At 44.0% G+C, this 26,523-nt stretch overlaps 1 protein-coding gene across 2 annotated transcripts in view; it reads left to right on the forward strand.

The window, feature by feature from the left end:
- LOC110505776 (neuronal PAS domain-containing protein 3) overlaps positions 1 to 26,523 on the forward strand; it is a 481,806-nt gene that overhangs the window by 190,670 nt on the left and 264,613 nt on the right. For both annotated transcript variants that reach the window (XM_036963003.2, XM_036963005.2), the window contains one exon: positions 9,708 to 9,790. In XM_036963003.2, coding sequence (XP_036818898.1) covers positions 9,708 to 9,790 — 83 coding nt within the window. The remainder of the gene's footprint in view (positions 1 to 9,707; positions 9,791 to 26,523) is intronic.

Raw genomic sequence — 26,523 nt, forward strand, 5'->3', positions numbered from 1 at the left:
CCGATAGGATTCAGTATCAAAAATATGCTAAAGTAGAGGGGGCAAAGGGGGCAAATACTTTTTCACAGCACTGTAAGATCTCCCAAAAATTGTTTGTGTAAATATTTTAACAAAATGCTTAATCTTCCAGGGAAAATTAGTACAAAACATGCTGTTCTTATTCTAACATTCAGCACATTGAGGTGGAAGTGAATAAAGCAGGTGAATCGAGTGCCTGGATCCATAGTGACTGCTGTTTCCAAGGTTGTTGGCAGTTGATACGAGGGAGACAGAATAAGAATGACATTGTTATTCTGAGGACACTGAGGTAATTCACTAGCCACAGCTAGTGGACCGAAGGAAAATCTCCCTTTTGTTAGTCTAGACGTAACTATGGGATCATCCTGGCTGAATAAAACACACTGGTGGCCATGGCAAAGTAGGTAGAGAGAGAGAGAGAGAGAGAGAGAGAGAGAGAGAGAGAGAGAGAGAGAGAGAGAGAGAGAGAGAGAGAGAGAGAGAGAGAGACAGAGACAGAGAGAGAGAGAGAGAGAGAGAGAGAGAGAGAGACAGAGAGAGAGAGAGAGAGAGAGAGAGAGAGAGAGAGAGACAGAGAGAGAGAGAGAGAGAGAGAGAGAGACACTAGAATATCAGTTTTGGTCCCATTGTGTGTGTAGTTTGCATTTGACACACAGTGTCCACAGTTTCCACACCACAGAATGGATCCCCACAGTGAGGCCTTTGACAGCCTGATGAATTAGGCCTGACAAGAGCCAAAATGGCTGTCCTCTGTGCCAGCTGCCAGTTGAGCATTTACACTCTGTTAATTGAATTGGCAATTTGTGGAGCAGTACCTGCCCCAGAGTCTTTGGTAGAGCCGGAGATGCCATTTAGCCCTGCTCTAATGTAGAGAATAGGGAATAAGGAATGCTAAGCTTCCCAATAAATTACTGCAGATTTGAAATGACAGTCCGGGGCCCTGTTGCAATTTTCTATTAAATGATACATAAATTAACAATAGCACTAATGTTGACTTATAAAACTGAAAGTTAAATTGACTTGTGATAATGGCGCCGGCGGGGATGGCTGACGTTTTACGGGCTCCTAACCAACTGTGCTCTTAATCGCACTCCACACTGCCCTTTCCCACCTGGACAAAAGTAACACCTACGTGAGAATGCTGTTCATTGACTACAGCTCAGCGTTCTACAGCATAGTACCTACCAAGCGTATCACTAACCTAAGGACCCTGGGACTAAACACCTCCCTCTGCAACTGGATCCTGGACTTCCTGACGGGCCGCCCCCAGGTGGTAAAGGTAGGCAACAACACATCTGCCACGCTGATCCTCACAACTGGGGCCTCTCAGGGGTGCGTGCTTAGTACCCTCCTGTGCTCCCTGTTCACTCACGACTGTGTGGCCAAGCACGACTCCAACACCATCATTGAATTTGCTGATGACACAACAGTGGTAGGCCTGATCACCGACAATGACAAGAAAGACTATAGGGTCAGAGAACTGGCAGTGTGGTGCCAGGCTAGCAACCTCTCCCTCAATGTGAGCAAGACGAAGGAGCTGATGATGGACTACAGAAAAAGGAGGGCTGAACAGGCCTCCATTAACATCAACGGGGCTGTAGTGGAGCGGGTCGAGAGTTTCAATTTCCTTGGTGTCCACATCACCTACGAACTATCATGGTCCAAACACACTAAGACAGTTGTGAAGAGGGCATGACACCACATTTTCCCCCTCAGGAGACTGAAAAGATTTGACATGGGTCCCCAGATCCTCAAAAAGTTCTACAGCTGCACCATCGAGTGCATTCTGACCAGTTGCATCATCGCCTGGTATGGCTACTGCTCGGCATCTGACCATAAGGCGCTACAGAGGGTAGTGTGGACGGCCCAGTACATCACTGGGGCCAAGCTTCCTGACATCCAGTCACCTGGAGTCTTTGACACACATAACTGCTCCCTCTGCTACCGCACGGCAAGTGATACTGGAGCGCCAAGTCTAGAACCAAAAGGCTCCTTAACAGCTTCTACCCCCAAGCCATAAGACTGCTGAACAACTAATCAAGTGGCCACCCGGACGCTTTACATTGACTCATTATTGTTATGTCATTTTCTTGTGTTACTTTTTGATTGTATTCATTTTTTTTACTTTAGTTTATTTAGTAAATATTTTCTTAACTCTATTTCTTGAACTGCATTGTTGGTTAAGGGCTTGTAAGTAAGCCCGGTAAGGTCTACACCTGTTGTATTCAGCGCATGTGACAAATAACATTTGATTTGATTTGACTTTCAAATAGCACTGTGGTTCAGAAATTGCCACTGTACTGAGAATTTGAGAAATTGTAGTAAATAGCCATCTTGAAACCAAAGCTGTTTGTGACATGGTTAACAGCCGACATTACAGTTTTTTTCGATTGCTGAACGACAGTGGGCACAACTGGAGTCACATGTGCAAAACTCTAACTACAGTCTGCACTACCAACAGTCACCTGAGCTAAACAGTTCACATCACCTGCAAAACTCATTCCAAGCAACACAACTCTTAACACATGGCTCAAAACATGCTCAGTGCAGCCAAAATTCACTATGCACAACCCTCACTGAGATAACACACACTGTCACTCAGAACACACTGAGAGTAAAAACACTAGCATCAAACACCAATACAGAAAATACAAACTTTTCATCTTTACAGTTTGAACAATTTCAGTGACTTCATACAAAGTAATATTTTCTTCAAAGAAAAGAGTGACATTCTTTCACATGATTTATTAAAAGTTTTAGAACATAACAATTATTTAAGGTAAATGGTAAGGTAAACCAATCTGTGACAGCTGCAGAGTGGTGAAAAGCAACGTTATCGCAAACTATGACAAAAACTTGGGGGTTTCTTACTGGCTCCCCCTGTTCTGCTGGCACTAGCTGAGCATAGAGCTGTTATAGGAAAGCTATAAGCCTTTCTGTGTTGTATGGGCCAATGAGTGGTGTGTTGAGAAGCAAACCATCATTGGCCATTGCAGCACACATGGTGATATTTCCCCCCCTTTGGCCTGGAACCTCCACAGTGGCCCTTTGACGTATAACATTCCTTCCTCTGCGCCGTGTTTTGGCAAGGTTAAATCCAGCTTCATCGATAAATATAAATTAATGTGGTCTTTCCAGTGCTTCCACCTCCATTACTCTCTGAAAAAACAGTAAGTGCACAGTTTTACTGTAGAAATGCTAGTGTTTTTTTTTTACTGTAAATATTTTGTATAGCTGTGTACGTAACCTCAGACGTCTTACCTGGACATATTGGTATCTTTGCTCTTTTACCCGTTCACTGTTTCTCTCGAACGGTACAGTGTATAACTGTTTCATTGTAACTTGGTGTTTCTTTAGGACTCGAGCAATAGTTGTTGTGCTGACAGAATTAACATTTTCAAATATATCATTATCAGCCAGCACTCTATCTTGAATCTCCCGCAGTTTTATTGCATTGTTGACAACAACCATGTCAACAATAGCATTTTCCTGCGCATCTAAAAATATTTTTCCTCTTCCCCCTGTTGGGGGCAGCCTTTGGGTCCTGTTGTAAAATATATTTTACAGTCAAACTTACTGTAATATATATCTGTGTAAATATTCTATAATTGCAATACAAAATAGATTCCTGTAATGTTTTCATTTACTGTAAGGATGTAACTCTCACCTGTTTGCATGATGGAAAATTCGCATTACAGATGCCACTGTGGATCTTTACAGATTGGGTTGCACCCTCAACCCTGCCTCTCTCAATGAGAGACCATGGTTCACGACATGGTCTATAAGTGTAGCCCTTATTTCATCTGAAATAACAGCTCTTTGTCTTCCTCCACGCATCCGCCCTCTCCCTGCCACCCTTCTCCCTCCACGAACCCATCTTCCTTGTTCCATTTCCAAAATGAGTCTTTCTGAGCTCTACCTATATTTACTGTAATATGTGTGTGTGTTCACTAACAAGTCTAAAACAAGACAACTGCTTAGCCTTTCAGCTGAAATTGCAATCAGCAGTGTTTGAAAGGCACAAGGCTGAAATCTATTCAGTTTTGAATGTGTGGTTCACAGTTTTGACAGCAGTGTTAGCATTTGAACAAAGTGCTGTAAATCCACAGTGTTGTGCAGGTTGTGGTTAAAGTCATGGGATAAGTGTGTAGAGTTTTGAAAACTGTGTTCAAGCAATGAAAAACGAACTAGAGTTTGGTCCACATGAACTGCTGCTGTGCAGACTGTAGTTTTGCACATGTGACTCCAGTTGTGTCCACTGTCGTTTAGCAATCGAAAAAAACTGTAAACATTGAGAGTGGTGAATAGAAACTGATTTTTTCAAATCATAAAGCTGCATTAGTTTAAATGAAGGAAGGTTTTCACCCTGATTTGCATGCACACAGTTAGTTTGAATTAAGGAGGGTTTTCACCCTGATTTGCATGCACGCACAGTTAGTTTGAATTAAGGAGGGTTTTCACCCTGATTTGCATGCACACAGTTAGTTTGAATTAAGGAGGGTTTTCACCCTGATCTACATGCACACACAGTTAGTTTGAATAAATGAGGGTTTTCACCCTGATCTACATGCACACACAGTTAGTTTGAATTAAGGAGGGTTTTCACCCTGATTTGCATGCACACACAGTTAGTTTGAATTAAGGAGGGTTTTCACCCTGATTTGCATGCACACACAGTTAGTTTGAATTAAGGAGGGTTTTCACCCTGATTTGCATGCACACAGTTAGTTTGAATTAAGGAGGGTTTTCACCCTGATTTACATGCACACACAGTTAGTTTGAATTAAGGAGGGTTTTCACCCTGATCTACATGCACACAGTTAGTTTGAATTAAGGAGGGTTTTCACCCTGATTTGCATGCACACACAGTTAGTTTGAATTAAGGAGGGTTTTCACCCTGATCTACATGCACACACAGTTAGTTTGAATTAAGGAGGGTTTTCACCCTGATTTGCATGCACACACAGTTAGTTTGAATTAAGGAGGGTTTTCACCCTGATTTGCATGCACACAGTTAGTTTGAATTAAGGAGGGTTTTCACCCTGATCTACATGCACACACAGTTCGTTTGAATTAAGGAGGGTTTTCACCCTGATTTGCATGCACACACAGTTAGTTTGAATTAAGGAGGGTTTTCACCCTGATCTACATGCACACACAGTTAGTTTGAATTAAGGATGGTTTTCACCCTGATTTGCATGCACACACAGTTAGTTTGAATTAAGGAGGGTTTTCACCCTGATCTACATGCACACACAGTTAGTATGAATTAAGGAGGGTTTTCACCCTGATTTGCATGCACACAGTTAGTTTGAATTAAGGAGGGTTTTCACCTTGATTTGCATGCACACACAGTTAGTTTGAATTAAGGAGGGTTTTCACCCTGATTTGCATGCACACACAGTTAGTTTGAATTAAGGAGGGTTTTCACCCTGATTTACATGCACACACAGTTAGTTTGAATTAAGGAGGGTTTTCACCTTGATGTACATGCACACACAGTTAGTTTGAATTAAGGAGGGTTTTTACCCTGATTTGCATGCACACACAGTTAGTTTGAATTAAGGAGGGTTTTCACCCTGATTTGCATGCACACACAGTTATTTTGAATTAAGGAGGGTTTTCACCCTGATTTGCATGCACACAGTTAGTTTGAATTAAGGACGGTTTTCACCCTGATCTACATGCACACACAGTTAGTTTGAAATAAGGACGGTTTTCACCCTGATCTACATGCACACACAGTTAGTTTGAATTAAGGAGGGTTTTCACCCTGATTTGCATGCACACACAGTTAGTTTGAATTAAGGAGGGTTTTCACCCTGATTTGCATGCACACACAGTTAGTTTGAATTAAGGAGGGTTTTCACCCTGATTTACATGCACGCACAGTTAGTTTGAATTAAGGAGGGTTTTCACCTTGATGTACATGCACACACAGTTAGTTTGAATTAAGGAGGGTTTTCACCCTGATTTGCATGCACACATAGTTAATTTGAATTAAGGAGGGTTTTCACCCTGATTTGCATGCACACACAGTTATTTTGAATTAAGGAGGGTTTTCACCCTGATTTGCATGCACACAGTTAGTTTGAATTAAGGAGGGTTTTCACACTGATTTACATGCACACACAGTTAGTTTGAATTAAGGACGGTTTTCACCCTGATCTACATGCACACACAGTTAGTTTGAATTAAGGAGGGTTTTCACCCTGATTTGCATGCACACACAGTTAGTTTGAATTAAGGAGGGTTTTCACCCTGATCTACATGCACACACAGTTAGTTTGAATTAAGGAGGGTTTTCACCCTGATCTACATGCACACACAGTTAGTTTGAATTAAGGAGGGTTTTCACCCTGATCTACATGCACACAGTTAGTTTGAATTAAGGAGGGGTTTCACCCTGATTTGCATGCACACACAGTTAGTTTGAATTAAGGAGGGCTTTCACCCTGATCTACATGCACACACAGTTAGTTTGAATTAAGGAGGGTTTTCACCCTGATCTACATGCACACACAGTTAGTTTGAATTTGGATTCTGAGTTAATACTGTTTTTGCCATTCCGCTAGAGATAATGTTTAATAATGTTCAGTAGCAATGTCAGTTCCTGTTATATGTAGCTACTGCTAAGTGTTTTCTATTGCAACAAATGATAGAGCAGAGATTTGTCAAGCAAAGGTTAAACTATGCTATGCATTACTTATTGTCTCAGCATGATTTGAATATAGTTTTTCATAATGTTCTTCCTTTGGTGTGTGAATAGTGTATGAATATAGTGGTGAAATACTTAATACTGATTCGTCAGCCCTTAAAAAGAAAAAGCCCCCAATTTAAACATAAGTAAATTGGCATAGGTGTCAAAGTTATGTTTTTACAGTCACACTACCCTTGGGTTAAATGCAGAAGACACATTTCAGTTGAATGTATTCAGTTGTACAACTGACTAGGTATCCCTCTTTCCCTTTCCTTCAGGATTTTGGCAATGAAGCCCTTTGTCTACTTCCCCAGAGTCAGATGAACTTGAGGATACCATTTTTATGTTTCTGCTTGCAGTTTGAAGGAAGTTGCAAACTAGCGTTAAGCGCAATTGCTAACTAGAGTTGGTAACTGCTAGCATACTAGGAGATACCATAGATGTCAAGTCATTGCGCTAATGCTAGTTAGCATTGACTCACAAAATTCCTCTAACTTCCTTCATACTGGATGCAGAAACATACAAATGGCATCCATGGGGTTGTCTGCCTCTGGGGAAGTAGATAAAGGGCATCATTGCCAAATTCCCGAAGTATCGCTTTAAATATTGAAACGTGGGAAAGTAATGTCAAAATTGACCTTGTTAAGCTGCATTTATGAACCGTAAAAATCAAATGGGCTAGTTTTAGCCGCTAACGTAATGGAATCACTGTCTCCAGCTGTTGTATACCTTTATTAATCAGTCTACTGTGTGGATTGAGCCACATTTAGACTAGATTGCCACCACAATAATTGGCCTCCTGGACTGTGTGTGTGTGTGTGTGTGTGTGTGTGTGTGTGTGTGTGTGTGTGTGTGTGTGTGTGTGTGTGTGTGTGTGTGTGTGTGTGTGTGTGTGCGTGTGTGTGTGTATACAGTGTGTGCGAGACAGGGACAGTCAGACACAGTAGTCGGAAGTTGATTGGCCATCTGCACCCAAGGCGCTGCTCTGAATTGCTAATGTGTGTGTGTTATTATGAACTGTGAAGGAGCTGTTGGCAGGAAGAGGGGCTTCAAGGTGGCCGCAGTCCTCCCCCAATGGTTCCAGTTTAACATTTTTACATCTTTATTATAAAATATTAACCACGTATACTTTCCAGTTTTCAAAAGATCCCCAAGAGCAATCTGTCACTTATTTGCCAGGGCTCTTTTAGCTAGGGAGAGTAATGATGAGGACCATTGTAGAGGATAAATAATGATTTCCTCCACTCTGTCGGCCAGGATATAAAGATGATAATTGAAGTTGGTCAAGTGTGCTTTGATCTGTGATATTTCTGCTCTGTTCTACATGAACTGCCTGTTTGAACCAACGGATGGTCGGGTGTGTGAGTGCTGGGATGTGGATCTATGCTGGGTCACAGTGTGTGTGTGTGTGTGTGTGTGTGTGTGTGTGTGTGTGTGTGTGTGTGTGTGTGTGTGTGTGTGTGTGTGTGTGTGTGTGTGTGTGTGTGTGTGTGTGTGTGTGTGTGTGTGTGTGTGTGTGTGTGTGTGTGTGTGTGTGTGTGTGTGTGTGTGTGTGTGTGTGTGTGTGTGTGTGTGTGTGTGTGTGTGTGTGTGTGTGAGGCCACAGTCTAGGGCTCCTAGAGGTGGACTGGGTTCTAGCTCCCTCTGCTGTGTCTGTCTGTACGTCTGTCTGTACGTCTGTCTGTCCGGGTTCTGGAACTGTTTGGTCAGAGTTGTTCTGCCTGCCAATGCTTCATGTCTTGTTTGTATCCTCCCCTACCGTGCCAGAGTACAGTCTGTGTGCGTGCCGGTGTGTGTGCATGCCTGTATGATTATTTGTGTGTGTGTGTGTGTATTTGTGTGTGTGTATGTATCCAGTGCATGTTGTTTGGCATTGGCCCCACTCCTCAGGGAGGGGAAAGGGATAAATGCTTACAGCATAACTGGAGGGGGAGAAGTGTGATTACCATGTCTGGCCTAGAACACGGAATGCAGTGAAGGACAGAGGCCCCTCATTGTGCAATCTGTGCCCCCCTCACATCCACCCGGGACCTGGCCTCTGACTCTAACCCGCTCCCCTGGCTTCTTCCCCGAGGAGGCCTGTTTGCTCCTGCTCTTTGAGAGTCTTTAATGGCCTTTCAATGTTTATATTACATCATTAATTGCCCTTAATTCAGCAACATTACCCCAACGCCTGGCTAAGCTCTGAAAATGATGTACAGAGCACTTTGTTATAAAATTCCCCATAATGAGCTCTGGTGGGACAAGGTCTGTTAAGTTTGAATGTACCGCAGGCCATTTTTTAGCAGTAACGGGTAGCACGGAGCATCTCCCTACTTTTTAAGCTCGGAGTCTTGAAAAAATGCCCTAAGGGCACAGTCTTCTGGTTCGTCTGCTCTGAGGCTGAATCAATGGAATGATGTAATCCCTCATTTAGAAATAAGACTTTGTACCAGTCAGCGAATCATTGAATATGCAAGCTGGTTGCACTTGATAATAGCCTTGTACTGTTTGAGTTGAGCCCTTTGGTTAGCATTGCTACAGTACTTATTACTATAGAGTTATCATAGTGAACGCTTGAGGTCGATGATGTCAGCTGTTTTCTCATCACAGCTGTTTAGCTGTTTGCTATTGGTTCTCACTACCCTAGCAACATTTTTCACAATGTATTTGCGTGTGTACTTCACTGTATATTAATACTGTGTCTGTTGCTTGCCTCTCCAGCTACTTTTATGTAATACACAAGAGGATACATTTTTTTATCAAACTATAAAAACGGACGTTTCATGTGGTTTAGATGCGTTTCAAAATATTGGATGCGATATGGATCTCTTCCGATATGGATATTGCACATGTTAGTATTATGATTTTGATGTGAATTTGATTAATTGTGCAGCCCTGGTGTGTGTGTGTCTGTGCATGCTTGTTAGTGTGTATGTGTGTCTCATGCCTGCCCATTCTGTCTGTCTCACTGTGGCTCTGTCTGTTCTGTTCTATTGTGTGTGTGCAGCTATAGGAGATCAGCGAAGGAGGACTCCCAGTGCGGTAGCCTCAGAGATCTTCGAGCCACACCTCGGGAGCCACATATTGCAGGTAGGATGAGATGAGAACACACCTGTCCTGTCCCACATGCACCATCACCCCATCTAACAGACCTGGTATTAACTCTATAGTACACTTACTAGGGTTACAATATTCTGGTGATTTCCTGTGGTTGGAGGATTCCCAGATGTTCTGCGTATTCCCTCCTGATATCTGGAAAGCCAGGGACTTTAGAAAACCCTAACAGCATAGTAACTCAACTCCCCAGACTATTCACACGGTTTATTACTGACATCTGTTAATATCTTTCTTTACTTCATGGACCAACAAAATGATTCAAAGGACCTGACACTAAGGAAAAGCTTTTATCCAAAGCGACATACAGTCGTGAAAACAGTGAAAACAGTCCATTTATATGTGTATGTGATCCCTCTGGGAATTGAACCAACAACCTTGGCATTGCTGGCGCCTTGCTCTTACAAAACCAACTGAGACACACAGGATAAAGTTTTAAACTTTTAGCATTTCTTGAACATACAATCTTTTATAGCATACAGAAATGTTTCATCCATAAAAATGTTGCATTTGGCAAATCCATGCTTAATATTTATGATATACCTAATACTCAGTAATGACATATTCACATTTTAGTTTCTTATGTAATCTAGGCTGTACCTTATTTGATGTATTTTTATTGCAGTAAAGTTGAATTATTAAATGGAATGAGGAAACTAGGATCATGGTTAACCATGTTAGTCCTGAGGGTATTTTGCATTTATCTTTTTATTGCTGCTTTTTAGTGCTGCTTATCTCTGTACATACAGTTGAAGTCGGAAGTTTACATACGTCATTAAAACTCATTTTTCAACCACTCCACAATTTTCTTGTTAACAGACTATAGTTTTGACATCTACTTTGTGCATGACGCAAGTAATTTCTCCAAAAATTGTTTACAGATTATTTCACTTATAATTCACTGTATCACAATTCCAGTGGGTCAGAAGTTTACATACACTAAGTTGACTGTGCCTTTAAACAGCTTGGAAAATTCCAGAAAATGATGTCATGGCTTTAGAAGCTTCTGATAGGCTAATTGACATCATTTGAGTGAATTGGAGGTGTAACTGTGGATGTATTTCAAGGTCTACCTTCAAACTCAGTGCCTCTTTGCTTGACGTCATGGGAAAATCTAAAGAAATCAGCCAAGAACTCAGAGAAAACATTGTAGACGTCCACAAGTCTGGTTTATCCTTGGGAGCAATTTCCAAACGCCTGAAGGTACCACGTTCATCTGTACAAACAATAGTGTGCAAGTATAAACACCATTGGACCACGCAGTCGTCATACCGCTCAGGAAGGAGACGCGTTCTGTCTCCTAGAGATGAACGTACTTTGGTGCAAAAATTGCAAATCAATCCCAGAACAAAGGACCCTGTGAAGATGCTGGAGGAAACAGGTACAAAATTATCTATATCCACAGTAAAACGAGTCCTATATCGACATAACCTGAAAGCCTGCTCAGCAAGGAAGAAGCCTCTGCTCCAAAACTTCCATAAAAAATCCAGACTATGGTTTGCAACTGCACATGGGGACTAAGGTCGTACTTTTTGGAGAAATGTCCTCTGGTCTGATGAAACAAAAATAGAACTGTTTGGCCATAATGACCATCGTTATGTTTGGAGGAAAAAGGGGGAGGCTTGCAAACCGAAGAACCCCATCCCAACCGTGAAGCACAGGGGTGGCAGCATCATGTTGTGGGGGTGCCCAAAATAATGTGGATATATTGAAGCCACATCTCAAGACATCTTTCAGGAGGTTAAAGCTTGGTCGCAAATGGGTCTTCCAAATGGACAATGACCCCAAGCATACTTACAAAGTTGTGGCAAATTGGCTAAAGGATTACATGTCAGGAATTGTGAAAACTGAGTTTAAATGTTTTTGGCTAAGGTGTATGTAAACTTCTGACTTCAACTGTAAGCCCAAAGGTTTGCTTTGAATCAGTAAAGCAAGAAACATAATTTGATACTACAGCTGATATAAAAAGTGTAAGCTGGTAACCATGCTGACTGTCAGGAGTTGTAGATCATCTAGCGATCTTAGTTTTTCTTGTAATCTACATTTTAACCTGGATTGCCACAGTATCCATTTCATGTTATTCGATGCATTTTATTCAAATAGACACACAGAAATTGCAGTAGCTCATTATATTGCTTATGTTTATTGATAAAATATGTATAAAAAATGTCCTTCAGGTCACATGTCTTATCCAGTGTGCTGCTCCCTCCCAGCCTCATATTGTGAATAGTGGGTTCTCATGCAGGAAGTGAACACAAATACAAAGAGGTTGCAGCAGAGACGCTGTCACCTGTCGTCCCCTGAGAACACAGTGACAGCCATATGCAGCAGGTCTGTTCCCTATTAAACATGGACTGAATTGAAAGTGACGTCTTCCTGCATTTACTTAAGATCCCCAGGTTTAGTGAGTTAGAAAGAAAGAGGAGGGAGGAAGATGTTTCCCGTATGGTAAATAAATGCAGCGAACAACCTTGATTTCAATGACAGAAACGGAAACTGAAGTCTGTGATACTGTATATGTAGGATGTTGATATTTGTAATCTGGCTATGCATTTTTTTTTATTGCATCTGAGGGTATGAATAAAGTTGTATTGAATTGAATTGAAACTCGCAACGGTCACCCACTGACTAGCGTTCATTTCAAAACGTCACTGAACTGGGTTGTCCATGTTACTGTGACGCAGCGTCACGGCAGTAGCCCCCACTCATGATAAGCGAACACTTTCCCTGCGACAGGTTAAGTGTCTGACAAGAAAGCGGAAATATATAATTAACATCAATAGCAGGCTGGAAGTCTGTCGAGGCGTGGCCTTTTCAAGGAAGGACTTGTTCCTGGCAAATTGTCCCCATTAATCTTCTGCTTAATTGATTGTGAAAAGTTTTAGGATGACATTTTAAAAAAAGCATGCACGGCCGGTGATTGATTTGGAGAAAATGAACTAATAATGAATGCAAGGCAGTCATTACTTGTTGAGCACAGCGACTAATTTTCAACAGATTAGACTGGGTTTGATAGTGCTAATAAAGAGGATGGTTTGATGAGCTCCTCTCTGCTCTACACTACCTGCCTGTCTTGCCACTCAGGGCCTAACCAGTCCTCATTACTCTGAGCGACTATGGCTCTGCCTAATCAAAACCATACTCAATAAGAAGCACTAGCAGTACCTTTGATCTTTTCTCCCTTACAATTCTACATAACTCAAAATATTGCAATGACAACAGTCGAAACTGTTCAAACACTTATACAGTAGAATGTGTAATCAGGCCTCCCGAGTGGCGCAGCGATCACTACTTGAGGCGTCACTACAGACCCGGGTTCGACCAGGAGATCCATAAGGTGGGGCACAATTGGCACAGCCTCGTCCAGGTTATGGAAGGGTTTGGCCTGCCGGGATTTCCTTGTCCCAGCACGCTCTAGTGACTCCTTGTGGAGGGCTGGGCGCCTGCAAGCTGACTCTGGTCACCAGCTGGACAGTGTGTCTTCTGACACATTGGTGCGGCTGGCTTCTGGGTTAAGCGAGCAGTGTATCAAGAAGCAGTGTGGCTTGGCAGGGTCCTGTTTCGGAGGACGCATGACTCTCAACCTTCGCCTCTCCTGAGTCTGTAGGGGAGTTTCAGCGATTGGACAAGACTGTAACTACCAATTGGATATCACGAAAAATGTATATTAAAGAATGTGTAACCACTTTATTTAAGAAATTTGTGAAATGGTAACACTTTTTTTTTACAGCCCTGTTTCAGCATGTATTTACTTACACTGTCTATGTAGTAATAGAAAAGTACATGACAATAACAGTTATTAGAATGGTAAATCAAATATATTCAGCTATGACCCATTTGTCTGGTTGAGAAGTGCACCTGTGCCCTATACGTCTATTACCAGGAGGCATGCCTGTCAGAACAGTAGGAACAGTGACAGCCCTAGCAGCACTGCGCTGGGTTGGGTTGCTGTTTAATCTGACAGAGTGAGTGTAAATGTCCCCCGGCACTGTGCTTGCCTCCTGTCTGGACCTAGTCATGTGACACAGGATTAATACTGCCCTGTGTGTGTGAGAATGGGGCCGGGTTAAGAGCTCTGGGGAGCTCAGGCAGTTCAAATCGAATCAAATCAAATCAAATGTATTTATATAGCCCTTCGTACATCAGCTGATATCTCAAAGTGCTGTACAGAAACCCAGCCTAAAACCCCAAACAGCAAGCAATGCAGGTGTAGAAGCACGGTGGCTAGGAAAAACTCCCTAGAAAGGCCAAAACCTAGGAAGAAACCTAGAGAGGAACCAGGCTATGTGGGGTGGCCAGTCCTCTTCTGGCTGTGCCGGGTGGAGATTATAACAAAACATGGTCAAGATGTTCAAATGTTCATAAATGACCAGCATGGTCGAATAATAATAAGGCAGAATAGTTGAAACTGGAGCAGCAGCACAGTCAGGTGGACTGGGGACAGCAAGGAGTCATCATGTCAGGTATTCCTGGGGCATGGTCCTAGGGCTCAGGTCCTCCGAGAGAGAAAAAGAAAGAGAGAATTAGAGAGAGCATATGTGGGATGGCCAGTCCTCTTCTGGCTGTGCCGGGTGGAGATTATAACAGAACATGGCCAAGATGTTCAAATGTTCATAAATGACCAGCATGGTCGAATAATAATAAGGCAGAACAGTTGAAACTGGAGCAGCAGCACAGCCAGGTGGACTGGGGACAGCAAGGAGTCATCATGTCAGGTAGTCCTGGGGCATGGTCCTAGGGCTCAGGTCCTCCGAGAGAGAGAAAGAGAGAAGGAGAGAATTAGAGAACGCACACTTAGATTCACACAGGACACCGAATAGGACAGGAGAAGTACTCCAGATATAACAAACTGACCCTAGCCCCCCGACACATAAACTACTGCAGCATAAATACTGGAGGCTGAGACAGGAGGGGTCAGGAGACACTGTGGCCCACTCCGAGGAGTTCCCTCTCATTGTGTCCTGGTCCCCAGCTAGCCGCTCCCATGGCCGCTTTGTGATGCACGCCTCTTTGACTGAACCAGTTGACCTGAGAACAGGGCTGCATTCAAACACGTCTTCTGTGGCCTTTTTCTTTTCAGGCCAAAATACATTGAATACGTTTACGACGGGTTTTGTCAACCCAGATAATCAATGAACTGATTTAATATGCGGAGATCAGCAGAGGTTGGCAGCTGCCCATGTCTTCGTGGTGGAAGTAAGCCCTTTGTTTTTTTCTCCGTCCCCTCTACCCCTGTGTCACATCACTCACACTCAGATGTTACAGAGGACATTGGGTGCAATTGCTGCCGTTGGATTATTTTTTTAATAAATGTTTTCACTGGTAACAAATGGGAACTATTCACAGTAGCTACAGTAGCTCCATAGTCATGCTGCCAAAACAGAGACCCACAGGGACTAATCGGGAGGGTAGAGCTTGAGCTTGTTGATGGAAGGTGTGTGTAGCTATAGAAGGCTGGGTTAGGGTGCATGTTTTTACCTGTAACTTAGAGGGAGCCCTGTGTGTTAAGGTGCATGTTTTTTTACCTGTAACCTAGATGGAGCCCTGTGTGTTAAGGTGCATGTTTTTACCTGTAACCTAGAGGGAGCCCTGTGTGTTAAGGTGCATGTTTTTTACCTGTAACCTAGATGGAGCCCTGTGTGTTAAGGTGCATGTTTTTACCTGTAACCTAGAGGGAGCCCTGTGTGTTAAGGTGCATGTTTTTTACCTGTAACCTAGAGGGAGCCCTGTGTGTTAAGGTGCATGTTTTTTACCTGTAACCTAGAGGGAGCCCTGTGTGTTAAGGTGCATGTTTTTACCTGTAACCCAGAGGGAGCCCTGTGTGTTAAGGTGCATGTTTTTACCTGTAACCTAGAGGGAGCCCTGTGTGTTAAGGTGCATGTTTTTACCTGTAACCTAGAGGGAGCCCTGTGTGTTAAGGTGCATGTTTTTACCTGTAACCTAGAGGGAGCCGTGTGTGTTAAGGTGCATGTTTTTTACCTGTAACCTAGAGGGAGCCCTGTGTGTTAAGGTGCATGTGTTTTACCTGTAACCCAGAGGGAGCCCTGTGTGTTAAGGTGCATGTTTTTACCTGTAACCTAGAGGGAGCCCTGTGTGTTAAGGTGCATGTTTTTACCTGTAACCTAGAGGGAGCCCTGTGAGTTAAGGTCATTAACCGCAATGGGTTGATCGATTTGGGTGGTCGGTGTAAGAAATCTCTCGCCACACTAAATAATAGCATTTATATCACTGACCTGTAATATTTTTGCATTAGATATATTATTTAAATATGGGTTACTTTGATAAAGCATGATAAAAGGACTCAGCTGCCATTGAAGGACAAATGTCTGGTGTGGGACAGAGTCAGGGGTTAGAGAGAGGGTGGGTGGATGCTTCTCTCTCTCTCTCTCTCTCCCTCTCTCTCTCTCTCTCTCCCTCTCTCTCTCTCTCTCTCTCTCTCTCTCTCTCTCTCTCTCTCTCTCTCTCTCTCTCTCTCTCAATTCAATTCAATTCAATTCAAGGGACTTTATTGGCATGGGAAACATATGTTAACATTGCCAAAGCAAGTGAAGTAGATAATAAACAAAAGTGAAATTAACAATAAAAAGGAACAGTAAACATTACACATACAGAAGTTCCCAAAGAATAAAGACATTTCAAATGTCATATTATATCTATATACAGTGTTCTCTCTCTCTCTCTCTCTCTCTCTCTCTCTCTCTCTCTCTCTCTCTCTCTCTCTCTCTGTGTATGTGTGTGTCTCTCTCTCTTGCTCTGTCTCTCTCTTCGTCTCTCTCTTTGTCTCTCTCTCTCTCTTTCTGTGTCTCTCTGTCTCTTGCTCTGTCTCTCTCTTTCTGTGTCTCTCTGTCTCTTGCTCTGTCTCTCTCTATGGCTCTCTCTCTCTCTGTCTTTCTGTCACTTGCTCTGTCTCTCTGTCTCTCTGTGTCTTTCTCTCTCTGATCTATATTTCTGCATAGAGTTGGTAGTTTAATTAGACAGTAGTTTACCACAGAGCCTCAGACAGTGAATGTTTCTGGTCATGCACGTGAAGGAGGCACCCTTTTGCCCTGACCTTTACCACCCTCAGGACTCCGCCCTCCGCCTCAATGCTCTCTGTTCAGTCAGAGACAGTTCAGTCACCTTGACTCTGAATGAGTCATCACACTACGACTTCATCCCTACTGGGATGAAATAGATCTGTCTCTCTTGTTGTCTGCTCGGTTGTCTGTTCCAGGCTTCCAAATAGTGTGTGACAGAATGTGAAGAATTGACTCTCTTTTGAAGCAGTGATCATCATTGATTGTGGGTAGTAGCACTCTCACTTCTTTAAAGGACATGAGGGCATACATGCAGAAACGTAATGCAGAAAAGTTTTGTGTACTCTATATGCAAAATGGCTCTTTGTTGGGAGTTATTAAAAGAAGCCGTGTTTGATGTCTTTTTAAATGATAGAGAATCAACAGCATGTGAGGCAGAGCGTAGTGACGGCCAGACTGATTACAGAAAGGCTGTTGTGAAGAGTAGAAAGACTCCCAGCTTCTGTCAGCACCTGTGGAGCGCAAGGGGGACAGGACACCCAACACATCTTAAAGGTCCCACACACACATATTTCATCTTGACTTCTCTTCTGCGGTTGTATTCTCTCTCGCTCTTTGTTTGTTTAGCTTTGTAGCGTTTGTTGTTTTCAGCGAGTCAGACTTGTGTGATCAAATCAAATCAAATCAAATTTATTTTATATAGCCCTTCGTACATCAGCTGATATCTCAAAGTGCTGTACAGAAACCCAGCCTAAAACCCCAAACAGCAAGCAATGCAGGTGAAGAAGCACGGTGGCTAGGAAAAACTCCCTAGAAAGGCCAAAACCTAGGAAGAAACCTAGAGAGGAACCAGGCTATGTGGGGTGGCCAGTCCTCTTCTGGCTGTGCCGGGTGGAGATTATAACAAAACATGGTCAAGATGTTCAAATGTTCATAAATGACCAGCATGGTCGAATAATAATAAGGCAGAATAGTTGAAACTGGAGCAGCAGCACAGTCAGGTGGACTGGGGACAGCAAGGAGTCATCATGTCAGGTAGTCCTGGGGCATGGTCCTAGGGCTCAGGTCCTCCGAGAGAGAGAAAGAAAGAGAGAATTAGAGAGAGCATATGTGGGATGGCCAGTCCTCTTCTGGCTGTGCCGGGTGGAGATTATAACAGAACATGGCCAAGATGTTCAAATGTTCATAAATGATCAGCATGGTCGAATAATAATAAGGCAGAACAGTTGAAACTGGAGCAGCAGCACAGCCAGGTGGACTGGGGACAGCAAGGAGTCATCATGTCAGGTAGTCCTGGGGCATGGTCCTAGGGCTCAGGTCCTCCGAGAGAGAGAAAGAGAGAAGGAGAGAATTAGAGAACGCACACTTAGATTCACACAGGACACCGAATAGGACAGGAGAAGTACTCCAGATCTAACAAACTGACCCTAGTGATAATGACCCTGACCCTAGTGATAATGGCGCTCTTTTTCAAAAAGCCCTTGGTTCTCAAACCCCTTCAATCTCCACACCGGCGGAAGCAGAGAAAGACGTCTGCTTTAGAAATGACAGCTGTTTACATTTGCATAACATCAAGGAGGAGCCGGGGCTGTGTGTTTGAGGCCCGTCTATGGGCAGCTGTCACAAGTTGTAATCGCAGGTTGATTTGTGGTCGGTAAAAAAATTGGCATCATGGCTCTATGCCTCTGTGGTTGTTGAGCAGTTGGTGACAACAGTTCTGGTTTGTAGGCCTACTTAGAGGAGAATGGAGACGTTTTTCTCCTTCTCCTCCCAGTGCCACAGACAGATCCAGGATCTCCACTCCCCTTCCCTCCTCCTCCTCCCAGTGCCACAGACAGATCCAGGATCTCCCCTCCCCTCCTCCTCCTCCCAGTGCCATAGACAGATCCAGGATCTCCACTCCCCTCCCCTCCTCCTCCTCCCAGTGCCACAGACAGATCCAGGATCTCCACTCCCCTCCCCTCCTCCTCCTCCCAGTGCCACAGACAGATCCAGGATCTCCACTCCCCTCCCCTCCTCCTCCTCCCAGTGCCACAGACAGATCCAGGATCTCCACTCCACTCCCCTCCTCCTCCTCCCAGTGCCACAGACAGATCCAGGATCTCCACTCCCCTCCCCTCCTCCTCCTCCCAGTGCCACAGACAGATCCAGGATCTCCACTCCCCTCCTCCCCTCCACTATTCTCTCCTCCTCTCCTCTCCACAGATTATTCAGAACTGCTCTGTCTATCACTTCTCTGTTTATTGATCGCAGTTCGTACGACCCATTGTTCCTCTTGTTGGGAAGGGATAAAGCCAGAGGTTAATTGGGGAAGTCCTGAAGTTGGCCTTTGTGCTCTGGTCTGCCCCCCAGACAAAACAGTCTAGGAATGTGAGCCATTACAACATGCCCAGGCAGCTCCACTGTGCTTCTGTCACACCCAACACAGACGTATACTGCTTATCTATGGTGGGAGCAGTCCTAGAGGTAGCACCATTCATTCTATCCCCAGCACTACCAATGTTAACTAAGACTGCAGTACAGACCGTCTCTACTTGCTACTTTGTCATATAAAGACTCTGTTGTTGTCTTTTCGTAGGCCACCAGGGTCTGAGCCATAGGCATTCATTTAGGCATTCATTTCACTTTAATTGCAGGTGGCCATGGCACAGCTGTGTAACAATGCTTTAGTCGTGATCAGTTTACGATAAAAGTACATTATTTTGTGATTTTTGTCAAATTGCTATGTCAACCAACCATACACAAATTGCATGGATTTTTATCTGTCATGGATGTATTTATCAGTGCTAAAAAAAGTATTTTTCAAAAATCCACGTATAGCACTGTCTGTTGGTAGAAAGGCAGGTCTGATGTTTCACTCTCTCTCTGCACTGTAAAGGGTCAACACTCCAAGCTTTTATCTCTCCTCGTTGAAAGCCGCTGTCTCCCATACTTGATAGTTATCCTTTTGTTTACTAATGTGCTGTTGAAAGCAAACATGTCAGAACCCTTCTTGCTGTGGTTCACTACCTTGCATAACATAATGGGAGGGATATTTACATACTCTCTCTCACACACGCACACACACACACACGCACGCACGCACGCACGCACGCACGCACGCACACACACACACACACACACACACACACACACACACACACACACACACACATACACACACATATACACACACGCACCCATACATGCACACACTCAGTGAGCCCAATCCAGCCTAGCTCTCCGGCTTGTCCTCAAGACAGACAGACAGACAGACAGACAGACAGACAGACAGGCAGGCAGGCAGGCAGGCAGGCAGACAGACAGACTGTCTGTCCACTGAACTCATTTAGCATGTTCTCTCCATGTAAAATATTTCAAGTTGATGAAAACATTTCAGTGTGATTTACGTAATCATTTGGGGCAAGAAAGGTGAGAGGCTGACTGTCATTGAGGTGCAAGTAGAGACAGTGATAGGCCCGGCCCTGGCTGGCTGGCTGCGGATGTGCTCTGAGGTCTATGGAGTCTGGGTTAGAACGGGAAGGCAGACAGGCACAGTTCTTATTGATGTACAGATGTCAGCAGGTGCATGGTGGATGCACAGTACAGGTGTCATAGGAAGACAGGTGTCATAGGAAGACAGGTGTCATAGGAAGACAGGTGTGTTCTGGGTACAGGTGTCATAGGAAGACAGGTGTCATAGGAAGACAGGTGTCATAGGAAATCATAGGAAGACAGGTTTTATAGGAATCCAGGTGTCATAGGAAGACAGGTGTCATAGGAATACAGGTGCCATTGGAAGACAGGTTTTATAGGAATACAGGTGTGGGCTGGTTGCTGCTGTCATAGGAAGACAGGTGTCCTCTGGGTACAGGTGCTATAGGAAGACAGGTGTCATAGGAAGACAGGTGTGTGCTGGGTACAGGTGTCATATGAAGACAGGTGTCATATGAAGACAGGTGTGTGCTGGGTACAGGTGTCATATGAAGACAGGTGTCATATGAAGACAGGTGTCATTTGATGACAGGTGTGTGCTGGGTACAGGTGTCATATGAAGACAGGTGCCATATGAAGACAGGTGTTATAGGAAGACAGATGTGCTCTGGGTACAGGTGCCATATGAAGACAGATGTGCTCTGGGTACAGGTGTCATATGAAGACAGGTGTGTGCTGGGTACAGGTGTCATATGAAGACAGGTGCCATATGAAGACAGGTGCCATATGAAGACAGGTGTGTGCTGGGTACAGGTGTCATATGAAGACAGGTGTGTGCTGGGTACAGGTGTCATATGAAGACAGGTGTCATATGAAGACAGGTGTGTGCTGGGTACAGGTGTCATATGAAGACAGGTGTCATATGAAGACAGGTGTGTGCTGGGTACAGGTGTCATATGAAGACAGGTGCCATATGAAGACAGGTGTTATAGGAAGACAGATGTGCTCTGGGTACAGGTGCCATATGAAGACAGGTGTGTGCTGGGTACAGGTGTCATATGAAGACAGGTGTGCTCTGGGTACAGGTGTCATATGAAGACAGATGTGCTCTGGGTACAGGTGCCATATGAAGACAGGTGTGCTCTGGGTACAGGTGCCATATGAAGACAGGTGTGCTCTGGGTACAGGTGTCATATGAAGACAGATGTGCTCTGGGTACAGGTGCCATATGAAGACAGGTGTGCTCTGGGTACAGGTGCCATATGAAGACAGGTGTTATAGGAAGACAGATGTGCTCTGGGTACAGGTGCCATATGAAGACAGATATGCTCTGGGTACAGGTGTCATATGAAGACAGATGTGCTCTGGGTACAGGTGCCATATGAAGACAGGTGTGCTCTGGGTACAGGTGCCATATGAAGACAGGTGTGCTCTGGGTACAGGTGTCAAAGGAAGACAGGTGTCCTCTGGGTACAGGTGTCATATGAAGACAGGTGTCATATGAAGACAGGTGTGTGCTGGGTACAGGTGTCAAAGGAAGACAGGTGTCCTCTGGGTACAGGTGTCATAGGAAGACAGGTGTGCTCTGGGTACAGGTGTCATATGAAGACAGGTGTCATATGAAGACAGGTGTCATAGGAAGACAGGTGTGCTCTGGGTACAGGTGTCATATGAAGACAGGTGTCATATGAAGACAGGTGTGCTCTGGGTACAGGTGTCATATGAAGACAGGTGTCATATGAAGACAGGTGTGCTCTGGGTACAGGTGTCATATGAAGACAGGTGTGCTCTGGGTACAGGTGTCATATGAAGACAGGTGTGCTCTGGGAACAGTTGTCATATGAAGACATGTGTCATATGAAGACAGGTGTCATAGGAAGACAGGTGTCATATGAAGACAGGTGTCATAGGAAGACAGGTGTCATATGAAGACAGGTGTGCTCTGGGTACAGGTGTCATATGAAGACAGATGTGCTCTGGGTACAGGTGTCATATGAAGACAGGTGTTCAATGAAGACAGGTGTGTTGGTGATACAGTGGTGAGCTGCGTACATATATTAGCTTTTAGCCATCTCCATGTGTCTGCTAAGTGACAGCTTCTCACAGGTAGCCAATAAGATAGATGAAATACATTATATGTCCTACAAGGCTTTTATAACTACTTTATAAGGCTTTTATAAGTACTTTATAAGGCTTTTATAAGTACTTTATATGGTTTTTATAAATACTTTATTTGCCTTTTTTTAGTACTTTGTATGGCTTTTATAAATACTTTATTTGGCTTTATTAGTACTTTGTTATGTTTTTATGGTTTGGAAAATGTAACAGAAGACTAAAGATAGGTAATTTGCATACTCAGACACACACACACACACACACACACACACACACACACACACACACACACACACACACACACACACCGGCACAGAACAAGGTGTTATTTCAGCTCGATTTCACCATGGCTCTTGTGGCAGCCTGACCTGACCTCATGCTAGAATCTTGAGGAGAAGGTCAATGTCGAACGTTGAGCCAGGCATTCTGATTACCAGCCCTCCTCTATACTTCCTATGCGGCCCCCATGCCCAGACCCACCTCTTCATTAGCAATGGGAATTCGGACAGGGAGAAAAAAAAACAGGGGGCTTATTATTTATGCAGTCAATAGCAAGGGCTTGTCTGCATTCATAATTGTTAGATTTTATAGGCCAGTCTTTAAACAAACATTGTCTATGGTAATGTGATGCCCTGACGGATGGGGAAAGGTTTTGTCTGTGAATATCATTTGGATAATTAAAAATGACAGATGAAATCACCCGCTGTCTTGACTCTCACTTTGTTCCCCGAGTGATGCCGAAGAGATGCTGATTGCTGTCAATCAGGGGCCTTGGGAGGATTGGGGAAACTCTGGCAGTCCTGAACCCTGACCCACGCTGTTGATCTGAAATAGATAGCAACCTTGCAATACCTGCAGAATTTAAACAGCCTCACTCTGCGCCTAGAGACAGGGCACCTTCCCTAAAGAGCCCCCTTAACCCCCTCCCTTCTTCTTCTCTTACTCTCTTTCTATCTCTCAATTCAATTCAAAGGGCTTTATTGGCATGAGAAACATGTGTTTACATTGCCAAAACAAGTGCAATAGTCTCTTTCTCTCTCTCTCTGGTGCTCTCCATCCCCAGGTGTGAACTGCTGTTCAGCTTACATACTTTCACTCCTGATATGGCCCTGGAAGAGAGGGGAGAGAGGAGAGAGAGAGGGAAGAGAGGGGAGAGAGGAGAGAGGAGCGAGAGAGGGAAGAGAGGGGAGAGAGGAGAGAGAGAGGGAAGAAAGGGGAGAGAGGAGAGAGAGAGAGAGAGGGAAGAAAGGGGAGAGAGGAGAGAGAGAGGGAAGAGAGGGGAGAGAGGAGAGAGAGGGAAGAGAGGGGAGAGAGGAGAGAGAGAGGGAAGATAGGGGAGAGATGGGAAAGAGGAGAGAGGAGGTAGAGGGGAGAAAGGAGAGAGAGGAGAGAGAGGAGATAGATGAGAGAAGAGAGAGGGTAGAGAGAGGAGAGAGGAGAGAGAGGGGAGAGAAGAGAGGGGAGAGAGAGGGGAGATAAGAGAGAGGGCAGAGGAGAGAGAAGAGAGAGGGGAGAGAGAGGAGAGAGTGGAGAGAGAAGAGAGAGTGGAGAGAGGAGAGAGAGTGGAGAGAGGAGAGAGAGGGGAGAGAAGAGAGAGGGGAGAGGAGAGAGAAGAGAGAGGGGAGAGAGAGGAGAGAGAAGAGAGAGTGGAGAGAGGAGAGAGAGGGGAGAGAAGAGAGAGGGGAGAGAGAGGAGAGAGTGGAGAGAGGAGAGAGAGTGGAGAGAGGAGAGAGAGGGGAGAGAAGAGAGAGGGGAGAGAAGAGAAAGGGGAGGGGAGAGAAGAGAGAGGGGAGAGGAGAGAGAAGAGATAAAGGAGTGTGGGTATACAAATGAAAACATAAATCTAATGGCCATTTACTACAGATCTCAGAACAGGTTACAATTCAGGGCTAGAATAACTTTCCCTTTTCTCAATGAAATTGCATTTGAACTAATTAAACTAGGTGGGTTAACTAGTTGTAAGATAGATTCCATTTGATATCATTTATGTTTGTACTAACTTACTTTTGGATTCAATCTTAAATTGTGTAGTTATTGTACATGTTGTTTTCTACATTCTGTTGCATTTATCAATTCATGTTTGAGGATGTTATTGTGTTGACAGTGAGTGGATCATATCTGATAGTCCTTATTCCTCAGCGTTAGTTTTTTTCTCACAGGGATCAGTGGCATAACACACCACACAACACTATTTAATCTTTTGAGTGAGTTATTTTGCTTAGGGATTTCCAACAACAACAGTCAGACGGCAGTTTGGAGCAGAAAAATGTTTCTGTTGTGCGTTCCCAATCCCTTACAATGTCTGATCTCCCAACACACTGGAACGGGAGAGAGAAACAAAAGAGGGAGTGAGAAACAAAAGAGGGAGAGAGAAAGAAAAGAGGGAGAGAGAAACAACAGAGGGAGAGAGAAAGAAAAGAGGGAGAGAGAAACAAAACAGGGAGAGAGAAAGAAAGAAAAAATGAGAGGGAGAAAGAAAGAGGAGAGAGAGAAAGAGGAGAGGGAGAAAGAAAGAGGAGAGAGAGACAAAGGAATGAACAGCAGAATGAGAAGTCTGTGGAATTATATACCTATCTTCTTCCAAAAGAGGAGAGTGGAGGGAATGTTCAAAAGAGTGGAACTGAGACGACGGGACACACATAAATACATACACACACACACACGAGAGGCTGTGAGGGAGGGAGGCTGTCTTCTAACAGAGCGTCTGACTTTCTAATGACAAGAGGGGAAATGTAAACCTCCATCTCCAAATACTGAGCCCAAATCCTTCCAGTAGGAAATGAATCCTCTCATTGCGCTGTTCCGTCTTTGTGTTGCCACTAAGGAATTGGATCCCATTGAATAATTTCATTATAACTTGTGGATTAATAGGAGGTTTTACTGTAAAGGAAACGGGAGGCTTTTCCCTCTTCTCCTCCTGCTGCTGGGAAGCACAAATCAACAGCCTCCAAATTACACCCACATTAATAACAATCCAGGCTTTCTTCATCAGAAAATGTATATTTTTGTTTGATTTTCAGAGGTAAGCTTTATGTGCATTGTTACCAGGTTATGTGTATCATATGATGCAGTCCAGAGGATACTTGATGCTCCAAACAGTTGATATACAAAACACATAGCTAGATGAATTACAATATAAATGATGGTAGTTAATAGATGCACACCAGCAGGTATTACACCCTAGCAGGAGGCTGTCTGTGTAGTGCTGCCTGTGACTTCAGAGGCCTCTCTTTGACAGTCTTATTGATTATGAAACACTGTCAATCTGACGTTAATGGAATTAAGTGTGACTCTGAGGAGGCTTGTTAGAATTAAACACAATGTGTACATGAAGGATGCATGAACTCTGGGACCAGCGCTCCGGATTGTACGCTACAGTTTAGCTGATTAGAAAAGAGAGAATTTAATAGATTTTTTTGTTTATTCAGACACAGCCTAATTTAGGTGTGAGTTAGTACAAATGCACCAACACATCATCATACAATTTCAAGGAATGTGTTTTAGTGTAACAGTTGATAAGGACATTATAAACCCCGTGTTGACTTGTGTGTAGGATAGTTCCTAATATCTCTGTTATTGAAAAGGTGTACCATTGTTTGGCATTGAGTACCACAGAGAGTTTTTGTTGCGGTTAATCCTTCCCCCCCCCCCAATAAAAAATGACCTAACCCTCAGTGAGTCACTTCTCATAATTATACGCATCCAAGAGCGAAATTGCCGCTAATGAAATGGGAACGCCTCCATAGTTTTTGCTGCTTTGCACTTTGACTGAAGCAGTGCAGAGCGATATGGGCCAGGAGCCAATGCACTAAGCTGAGCGGGGAGAGGTTAGGGGAGGGAGCAGCTGGCGATGTGGGCCCCCGGGGGCCCCAGGAAGGGAGAGAGCAGAGGGTGTACTGCTCTCCTGTCTACTGGGTGATTGGAGCACAGAAAAACGAACTTCCAGCTCTCTAGGTGGATCTCAGAGTCCTCACTATCACTTTTCTTTGACATGCTTTCGCTGCATTGAGCTGTTCGTTTTGTTAGTTTGAGTTTCCTAATATCAGGTCCCGTCCCCCGACCAGACCTGGTTATATTTACCACTGTAGTAAAGGGGTCTGTTACAGTACGAAGAGCAAGTGTCTTAGTTTTGGTTGGTGCATGGGAGACGATGGAATTGTGCTT

This window comes from Oncorhynchus mykiss, chromosome 25 (genome assembly GCF_057628025.1).
Source record: "Oncorhynchus mykiss isolate SJ-2025 chromosome 25, ASM5762802v1, whole genome shotgun sequence".
Classification (NCBI taxonomy): Eukaryota; Metazoa; Chordata; class Actinopteri; order Salmoniformes; family Salmonidae; genus Oncorhynchus; species Oncorhynchus mykiss.